This window comes from Dryas octopetala, chromosome 6 (genome assembly GCF_963921425.1).
Source record: "Dryas octopetala chromosome 6, drDryOcto1.1, whole genome shotgun sequence".
In the NCBI taxonomy this organism is placed as follows: domain Eukaryota; kingdom Viridiplantae; phylum Streptophyta; class Magnoliopsida; order Rosales; family Rosaceae; genus Dryas; species Dryas octopetala.
The window spans coordinates 13,087,281-13,097,835 of NC_141371.1; the positions used below are offsets into that span (position 1 = coordinate 13,087,281).

The 10,555-nt window shown below is 35.0% G+C and overlaps 1 protein-coding gene across 1 annotated transcript; it reads left to right on the forward strand.

The window, feature by feature from the left end:
* The first annotated feature begins 3,077 nt into the window (after positions 1 to 3,077).
* LOC147282530 (S-adenosyl-L-methionine-dependent methyltransferases superfamily protein) lies at positions 3,078 to 8,958 on the forward strand. Its single transcript, XM_086247184.1, has 7 exons — positions 3,078 to 3,357; positions 4,219 to 4,633; positions 5,149 to 5,438; positions 6,425 to 6,811; positions 7,552 to 7,801; positions 7,958 to 8,096; positions 8,517 to 8,958. Exons 1-7 carry the CDS (start codon positions 3,192 to 3,194, stop codon positions 8,673 to 8,675), a joined length of 1,806 nt encoding a protein of 601 aa, XP_086103310.1. The 5' UTR covers positions 3,078 to 3,191; the 3' UTR covers positions 8,676 to 8,958.
* Positions 8,959 to 10,555: the final 1,597 nt, after the last annotated feature.

Consider the following 10,555-nt stretch of genomic DNA (forward strand, 5'->3'; position numbering starts at 1 on the left):
GAACTGAGTGTTCATCTTTTCTTGGTTATCCCAGTTCGGTTCGGTTTGGCTCTTGGCGATCATCTTCTCAGACAACGGACTACCAACAAGTGATGACTGATACGTCATACGTCAAGCCCATCTGGACCAGTCCACCCATGCTCGATCCGAACGTGGATATGTTTCATACCTGCGTGTACAATATCTATGATCGGTTCGGCTCGGATTCCACCGTCATTCTAGAAGATTGGAGTCAGAACGAACCGCCTTACTCGAATATCTCTAACATGGCTCTCTGACAGATGAGACATCACAGCTCACAGTCATGACTATTAGGGCATCCCACTTGATCTTCCATCCTTGCATTGAATGTAGCATTGAATGTAAAGGAGGTGGGTAGCTGTGCATGCTACTATTCATGACCGAACGCGTGGCCCCTTCTCAACCATTCACCCTCATGCATGTAACTTACCCTCCACAACTTCCCTTGCTTATATAAGCTGACTTATGTGCACAAAAAAAAGATCTAAGAACATAACTTCACTCACAAAAAAGTCTATCAAAATACACCCAACTTGCTGAAAATAAACCCAGAAGATCTTACCTTGTTCTTCCTTATTCTCCCAAGTTCATCACTTGTTCATACTTAAACACCTCCAAATACATATCACTGACTTCATCATCGGAGCGTATTTGGCTAGTACCACACCGGTCATTCTCCTTTGATCGTGTTTATGCAGGAAGAACTCGAGTCTACATCCACTTCATCATCCAGCGAGGCTTCCAACCAGCCAGATCATCCTCTCTAAATTGTTGTATCTCTCTTACAGAAATTTGCATCTCTCTTACAGAAATTTGCATCAACACTAATTATAATTTTTTTTTTTTTCAAATGCATCACAAATGGTTAAAGAGAAATTAACTTAAGTCATCACAAGGTTGGAATCTGATTTTGCCTTATTTCATACTAATCTGATGCGAATTATTTATTTTTTGAGTTTGCATACGATGATATTTTTTTTAATAAAATGGTTATTTGCGTTGAAGAAGGCGCATGCTCAATCTACAAAAAATCATTACAACCCAAAGTAAATATTTTGGTTTTTATTTCTTCCAACAAAAAAGAATTACGAAATAAAGTCCTCGTAAGTTTTAACAATCAAAACCCAACTCGTCAAAGCTGATTGCAGGAAACGGAAAAATAGGAACCATCTGAATCCAAATTAGAGTATATCAATTAACTTTCAGCACGTAGACACTTCAGGCTTGTTCAAGAGTTTTGTAGTATGCAACTACGCATGTGGACAAATCATCTTTTCACAACAAAATTTGTTGCTTATTTGAAGAAGAGTGCTTGATATAACATCGCATTCTACTATACCTTATTTATTTTTTCATATATACTATCTAGCATCTACACGTGGTCAAGACTTGTTTGTATAAAGATATGTTTAAACACAAACCACTACATAATTTAATACCACATAATTCACTATTTTGGGTTCATCCAACGGTATAATCTCACCATCAATCTGTAACAATGCAAAACAAAACAAGAAAAAAAAAATCAATTTTTAGATCGCATAGTTTTCCATAAATGGTTGATGCCAATACAATGACGTGTTATTAGAATATTACCCAAATATTTCTTAAGTGAAATGCGACATATATATGCGTGATTCATTTATAGTTGTAATTGAATTTGCCCATATAATATGTAATTAATCCAACGTGTAAGGATATTATTGTACAGTGTATTTATATTATAGGGTATAATATTAATAACATCTACTCATATTATGACACGTTTGATTCGTTAGTTAGTTACACCACATGATGATGTATCGGTTACATAAAATAATTTCTCTAAATTTGTTAATTATTGCTACTAGTTTCAAAGTTCAAACCATCTGGCAATCCATTATTGCAAATACAAGTCTTTTTCAGAAAGAGAAAATTACAGAAATGATTCACTTATTATTTGCTAAGTTTCGTTTTGGTCTACACATTTTTTTAAATGCCATATTGGTTCATGAATTGTCCTGAAATATTCTATTTTTGTCCAAATTGGGCAAAATCGGACAATTTTGTACCAATGAGTTGACTTTGAGGAACAAAATAGTCTATTTTGGACCAAAATAGAACACATCAGACAATTCATGGACCAATATGAAACTTAAAAAGATTTGTGGACTAAAATAAGACTTAGCAAATAATAAATGGACTATTTTTATAATTTCCTCTTTCATAAATTTTTGGCATAAATTCAATTTAGACACATAACTATATATGTTATTTCAACGGGGTCCACGAACTTTCAAATATTTCAAATATACACCTGATTTATTATGTAAATTGAAAAATGAAATTCCGTTCATCAATTTATTGAGAGATCAGTTAAATATCAGCTTGGTTTTTGCTAACGAGAATTAATTGACAATGTGGTACCAACTCAGCATACATTTCCCGCCAAATGAGCAACACATGTCCACTTGACACTAGCCACACACCCATCACCTCTTTCCCGCTCGTCGAACGCTCTCCTGACCATTTAGTCTCCCAAAAACATCACGTGTTCCCCCAAATTCGAATATAAATTCATCACTTGTGTTCAACGAGCGAGAAAGAGATGATGAGTTTGTGGACCCGTGTCAGGAGTTAGGTGGACCCGTATCGCTCATTTGGCGGGAAATGAGCGACACGGGCCCACAAACTCTCTCTCTATTATTATTAAATTGTGGGCATGTGTCGCTCATTTGACGGAAAATGTTTGCTGAGATAGCGCCACATCGCCAAATAATTCTGGTCAGCAAAAACCAAGCTGTCATTTAACTGATCTCTCAACGAATCAATGAACAGAAATTCATTTTTCAATTTAGATAATAGATCGGGTGTATATTTGAAATATTTTAAAGTTCATGGACCCCATTAAAATAGCTTATATAGTTATGTGTTTAAATTGAATTTATGCCCAAATTTTTTAATAATCTCGGAGAGGCACGTGTATCGCTCGTGCAGACATACGGGTCAGTGACTCAGTCCGCTTGGACTTGGGAGTGCTTCACGACGGTGAAAACTAAAGCAAATCTATCCATCTTCTTCAGCTCTCTCTCTCTCTCTAAGAGACAACCAGAAAGCGCACTCCTGAAATGCACATTTGATCTCTTTGTTTTTGGGGAAATTAGGAGTAACCCAATTGAGGAATTGAGGAAATGGGAGGTGGGCATGTGCTCTGTTCAGCATTTAAATTGAAATCAGGGCAGATGATAATGGTGGCCCTGCTACTCATGGTTGGCTCCTTCTATGTTGGAACTTTCTTTGGCAGAAATGCTCCCATTTATGTATCTCAGCTTAGCTCCAATTCTTCTACATTTTCTGGTTTGTTCTCACTCTCTGTCAGCTTTTTTTTTTTTTTTTTTTTTTTTTTTTTTTTTTTTTTTTTCAGACCCATTAAGGTATTATGCATGCATTCTGTATCCCATAATTTAGGGATAGAAGATTAGCTTGGACCAAGAATTTTAAGGGAATTCTTGGTACAATTGTTGAAGAAATTTGCTCTTCCTATTAAATTGAAATATATATAATGTTACATCATGTTTAATTTGAAGTTCAAACTTAATGATCCAGATCTCGTTTACTAGTTCTCTATTGAGCAAAGCGGTAGAAAGTTGTGAATTTTGATTGGGACTTTCCTTTTTTTCCTTATTTTCTTTTTTCCCTTTTTGTAGATAAAATATTTCGTGGGAACATTGGAACTAAAAACTTGACTGACGACAGTCTCAATGATAATGACCACTCTCTATTTCTCATTTAATGAAAAGTATATTGGGTTCACCTGGGTTGACAGTTTTCTGGGAGAAGTTATATGGGTTTAACTTGTCATTGGTCTCCCATAATATTTAAATATTCAATTATTCATTATTCTGCCTTGATGAGAACCTTGACCTGTGATTTCTTAATATAAAAGTTTTTGCTTATTTTTAGAAGAATATTACTATAAGATATTTCTTTTACGATTAAAATATAGTTTGCTTAATTTTTCTAGATAAGCAAAAATATATTTTGAAATCTAAATTCAAAGGTGGAATTTAGTTGTAATGTTTTTTTTTTTCCCAAAATTTTTTCTTTAGGGTTTTGGATTCTCTGCTTGCCTTGTTTTTGTTTGTTTCAATCTTAACTGTATAATATAAAGCTATTAGGTGTTGGAATCTTAAATTCTTGTGATTGATGATGGTGCAGGTACTTCGACATTTACAAATAAAGTTGCTCTTACTTACAGAAAAACACCACTTTTGATCCCAGAGACTGGTGTGGATGTATGCCCATTGACTTTCAATGAGTATATCCCTTGCCATGATGTTTCTTACATAAAAACTTTGCTCCCAAACTTAGACACTAATAGAAAAGAAGAACTAGAGAGGCACTGCCCTCCAATTGAACAGCGCTTATTTTGCTTGGTTCCTCCACCAAAAGATTATAAGATTCCAATAAGATGGCCAACCAGCAGGGATTATGTGTGGCGAAGCAATGTTAATCATACACATCTTGCTGAAGTCAAAGGAGGACAAAATTGGGTGCACGAGAAGGATCAACTCTGGTGGTTCCCTGGTGGCGGTACCCATTTTAAACATGGTGCACCTGAATACATTCAGAGGTATCTAGAATGAATATGCTTTCTTACCTTATACACTTTTTGATGCCTTTCATTCCTTACACTGCTGGAGGTAGTACTTATAACGATTAGGTATATGATTACTTGATTATCTATTAGCTTACTTGAGACAAGCATTCTTGTGAATATATAAATTTTTTGTGAATAAAAATTCATTCGAAGCAACCTGTGAAAGCAGGAGAATCACAAGAATTTACAGGGAACCAAATCAGAAATGATAAAACTCCTATTGATTCAAGACTACTAGTCCTTATTTCTGCTGAAAATTACAAGTTACCGGGATGTTATGGCATATTATTCCACATAACATTCCTTTTAACCCATAAATGAACCATAAACATGATAATTGTGAGATAAATTTGACGTCTGGAATCAAGGTAGTACCATAAGAAAGGGCGGGGAGCAGACAATTTTGGATCTGATTTATGATATTTTTTTAAGTGATAATGTGCAGATATTGATTTCAGTTAGTTTATTAACTTTACCGGATTTTGCAGATTGGGAGATATGATAACAAATGGAACAGGTGATCTACGTTCTGCAGGGGTCGTTCAAGTTTTGGATGTTGGCTGTGGGGTTGCCAGCTTTTCTGCCTTTCTTCTTCCCTTGGGTATACAAACAATGTCCTTTGCTCCCAAGGATGGTCACGAGAATCAAATTCAATTTGCTTTAGAGCGAGGCATTGGTGCAATGATTTCTGCTATATCAACAAAACAATTGCCATATCCCACTAGCTCTTTTGAGATGGTTCACTGCTCTAGGTGTCGAGTGGATTGGCATGAAAATGGTATTTTTCTATCCTAAACTTCTTTTAGATGTTGTCCATAAGTGAAAGTGCTGTACATACTTATTTAAAACGTAACAAAATATGTAAAACTCTTGAACATATCATATAAGTTAGAGTTTTATTTTTTATCTTTTTCCCTACGAAGGAGGCCAAAGGGGGAGGGTTAGGACTTATTTTCTTGGCATGCTTTTAAAAAGATCAAGGTTGAAAATGTTCCTATTGGTAGAAATATCAGTCGTTTGGGTATACAGAAATATCTGTGGAAATACCAGTAAAATTTATGAAAATAATGTATTTGAAAACATGGAAATTTTGTATGTAATTTTTGAAATGTTAAACCAATTAAACGTGTAATTTTATAAAGTAGTATATCCATGATATGACACATAGGATGAAAACAGTGTAGGCTGCTGGCATATCTTGAAAATTAAATTCTTGATGTGCAAAATCTTTTCAATTTCATTAGGCACAAACACTCTAATGGTTAAATTTAATATCACTTTTTTTTTTTTACATAGCAAACAGCATGGAAATTTATTTTAAATTACGTTAGTTCCCCTAACTAGCTCTCCTACCACTGAATTTGTTTACTAAAGTTTTTATTCTGGAAGTCCATTCATTTAATCCTTAAATTAACAAGGAATAATATCTACCACAAAAGAATTGAAAATATGCCAACAGTTCACAGAAACACCAAAATCTTTTGACATCTTGGTGACATATGACTGAGATGTTCGTGAAAATCTTCCACCCCTTATGAATATGGTGGCTTCAAAAATTGTAAATTTTGGTGGGCATTTTAAAAATTGAACTTGATAATGTTTTGTGATGGGAAGAGAGGTACAAATAAGCAGTATGCTAGATTTGGTGATGCTGCTTTGACCCTTACTGGGTTTGAAACCTTACAATGTTAGGTCCTGTTAGTATAATTTTATTTGTCCAAGCAGTTTTCTTATTGTGCTTTGTTCTTAATTTGTCTTATGCAGATGGCATTTTACTAAAAGAAGTGAATCGCCTTCTGCGATCTAATGGATACTTCGTTTATTCAGCTCCACCTGCTTATAGAAAGGATAAAAATTATCCAGAAATTTGGCAGGAGTTGGTGAATTTGACCTCTGCAATGTGCTGGAAACTCATTGCTCGGAAAGTTCAGACTGCGATCTGGATTAAACAAGAAGATCCATCATGCCTCCAGCACAATTCTGAACTGAAGCGTATAAGTATATGTGATGCTGTGGACGATTATTCTAAGCCATCGTGGAATTCACAACTGAGAAATTGTATAGAAGTAAGGGGTGTGCAAACAGACTCTCCAAAACTCCCTTCCACACCTGAGCGTCTTTCATTATACTCAGAGAGTCTTAACAGAATAGGTTTGTCCCTACCCTATTTCATTTGATAACCTTTTCTGTTTCTGTATTTTCTTCTATTCATTCAATTGTTTTTTCTTAAAGATATTTTGCTTAGTTCTTACCTCCCTTGTTGTATATAAGGCTGATCTGGATGCATATAGCACTAAATTACATTAATAAACCAGAAGTTTAGGTTTTTCTTAAAAAGATCTTTCTGTGAACAGGTAAGACTAAGTTCCATGCTCGGGTGAGTCTTGTATGGGGGCTGAAATGAAAATCGGATTTTTCTTAGCTAAAGTTTGTCTGGCTGAGATTATCTTAGACAACTAGTACTTGTTTTTAGTCAGTCAAGCTTTTCTTCTGAAAATTCTCATCAGTGGTGAAGATGATTAAAGGTTTGTGAAGAATAACATGAAGACTATCTGATTGCAGATATCAAGGTGAAAATTAGATTTTTTTTTTTTTTTTTTTTAAGAAAGGTGAAAACTATAAAGTTGGACTCTGTAGTTTGCGAATTTTATTTTATTCTTTGATTGAGATCCTGTGACAGAAACCGCTTTTGGATAAATAAACTTATAATTAAGAGTATGCTTTATTTCAACATAATAATAAAATAAGGGCAGGAAAGGTTGTGATACATGAGATGGACTGCTAGTGTTTCCCTTTCTTTATTTTTTTTTTTTATTTTTATTTTTTTTTAAATGTAATTAGAAAACAATGTTATTCAGTCTGATTTACATCCCTCACAAACATGTTTATAGGTATTACTCAGGAGGAATTTACTTCAGAGACTGTCTTTTGGCAAGATCAAGTTCACCATTACTGGAGGCTGCTGAACGTCAATAAGACAGAAGTACGAAATGTCATGGACATGAATGCTTATTGTGGTGGATTTTCTGTGGCCTTAAATGAATCATCACCTACATGGGTGATGAATATAGTTCCTGCAAGCATGAAGAATACCTTGTCTGCCATTTATAATCGTGGTCTGATTGGTGCTTTCCATGATTGGTAACTTCTTCCCTATCTGTTACCTATTGCTTCTAGAATCTAAATGTAGTGTACAGTGTGTAGCTGAATGTGAAGTTCGAGCTCAAATTTTAGTACAACCGAAAAAACAAATGAGTCTAAATTAGTATTTTCCATCTAATACGTGCTTAATTTCAGGTGTGAACCATTTTCTACTTATCCACGCACATATGATCTATTGCATGCCAACCACCTCTTCTCTCATTATAAGGACCGCAGGGAAGGTTGCTTATTGGAGGATATCCTTCTGGAGATGGACAGGATACTAAGACCTCAGGTAATGATTACAATTAATGTCATGTCTTATGCTTGTTTGTGTTGGAGTGTCAAAACCATAAAATCATGGAATATGAAGAAAGAAAGAAAGAAAGAAAGAAAGAAAGAAGGATAGGAAATAGAATTGTCTCTAGTCAAGGCTGGCAAAACCAAGGACTTGGTGCTGTAAATGGATAAGTATTTATATACAGCACCAAGTCCTTAGTGCTGTCACCCTACTTTTATCCGGACTTTTATCGGGAAGTCATTAGTTTCCCCGCATGGAATGCAAAGTTTAGTTTTTGTGTCATTATACGATGTTGTAGGTAATTATAATGTAATTAAGAGGAACTCTTTTTCTCTGTCTGACCACCATCTCTTGCAACTACTTTCTGTTCCAAGATGCATAACTCAGAATGATATTGAGTGAGTTAATGTGCAGGGATTTATTATCATTAGAGATGAGGAATCCGTTACAACAAGGATCAAGGATCTTGCTCCAAAATATTTGTGGGATGTTGATTCACATTTGCTAGAAAATAAAGAGAAGAACACAGAAACCGTGTTAATTTGTAGGAAAAAGTTTTGGGCGATCGTCTGAAATGCGCCAAGAGACAGAGCTTTGCCAATATAAATTTTCTTCTGACGATGTGAACATTGTTTATGTTCTCCTGTATCTCATAGGTTGCTTGTACCATGATATATATATGTTCTCCACAGAAGAATTACTCCTGCTTATAGAATAAAATGAGATCTTAGGTCTTTGTAGAAATTCTCCCTTTCTGGCTCATCATGTCATGTTTAAGTGTACAGTGTAACGAGTAGACATATTTTCCCTGTATGACTTGGTTTTTTTATATTTTAACAAGTATGGACAATTCTAATATTGATTCTAACTTTATATGAAATTTGATTTTTGTATTCTACAATATACTTTCTTTTTTCATTTGCCAAAATATACTTTTTTCATTTAACCCTTTATTTTGATGGAAGCTAGAATTGAAAAGAGACCCCTTCTAGTGAAGGGAAGATAGCGACTTCTAGTAAGTTTCTTGGAAGATGGTTCCAACAAGCCTTTGTCTACACATCCTCCCTCCTACCTCCACCAAATTCCAATGGTCTTCAGTTTATCTAGAAGTAATTACTTTTAGAAAAAGCTCTCTTCAATTTGTTTGCATTACACCATGCTCTCCTCAATTTCCCTAATAACAAGCTCCATAATTTGCTTGCTCAAATAATGTGCACCTCGTTTTACACAAGTGAATTTATGTATCAGTTTACCAAACTATATATAATGAGTAGTTCTAGGGATTATTTGAGATGTAAATTTAGGGTTAGTATCCTAGCATTGTTCAACTATAATATGTTTTGGCACCATTTGGTTAGGGGTGGGCCTAGGCGGCATTGAAGTCAAGTCCTGGGAGGCTCGGACAAAATGAACAGAAAAATCAAGATACCCATTGAAAAGACTGAGAGATTGGGACTTTTGCATTGCAATTAATAATTATCAAGAGTCAAGACAACTGATAAATAACAGATCTGTGGCCTGTGGGCCATTGCAGACATTTTGAGACGTAAGAAATTCTTGACGACAATCATAGCACCACATCATGGGCCTAGACCAGAATTACAGTGGGCCCAGATGCTCAAGGGCTTGGGCTTAATACACTACAGTCCGATAAATCTATTAAGAATGAGGGGACAGGGAAACTAGATGTGGAATAATCGATTTCAAGCTAATGCATGGTTTTATTCTAAGCAATTATGTAAAGTACTGTATGATGTTAATTACTGAATTTCAGTCAAGAATATATTATAAATATCAATAGCAATTTCAACCTTCATGTGGAATTTTTTCTCCCTCTCTTCTCATGTACATAAATTATTTATAATAAAAAGAAAAATTTTGTATATGTTGAAAAGGGTAAATACACCAAAAGAAGAAAAGGACAATGTAGTAATTTGGAGTATTAGCACCAAGAGGGGAAGGAGGTGAGCTAACCCATTGAGTCCAATATATGTTAAAACTCAAAGGAAGGGGGCAGGCCACTAATATGAAGGTGATATGACAAGACAACCCCACGCTTGTCCCCCTTGCCCCCCACCACATATTATCCAATATCCATCCCATTATTAATTTATTAATTCATTTATTCATTTATTCATTTCAGTTGCAGTTGAGATACTGCTGCTCTGCTGCACTGCACTGCTTTGAGTCTTTGACCCTTGGCTTATTCATTCCCCCTATTTCTGCCTTTTAAGGTTGCTTACAATTTGCTTGCTTCTGGTTGTTAGGATTTATGGGCTCATTTTTTGCTCTGAGTTTGCAATGCATACACAATTGGACATTGGCTAAGTCATTAAAACCTACTCGATCGATCTCAGCTTATTTTGTTTTGGGCCACATGCATAATGTTCATTAATTTATTCACACAAGTACAAAAGATTATTATTTTAGGTATGCTTAACCAGTTCGAATTT

What these genes read in the sequence shown, in the direction of transcription:
- LOC147282530 (XM_086247184.1), top strand. Translation starts at nt 3,192, where the DNA reads ATGGGAGGTGGGCATGTGCTCTGTTCAGCATTTAAATTGAAATCAGGG. An exon ending in GCACCTGAATACATTCAGAG is followed by an intron (nt 4,634 to 5,148) that starts GTATCTAGAATG and finishes CGGATTTTGCAG; the next exon opens with ATTGGGAGATATGATAACAA. An exon ending in AGAGAGTCTTAACAGAATAG is followed by an intron (nt 6,812 to 7,551) that starts GTTTGTCCCTAC and finishes ACATGTTTATAG; the next exon opens with GTATTACTCAGGAGGAATTT.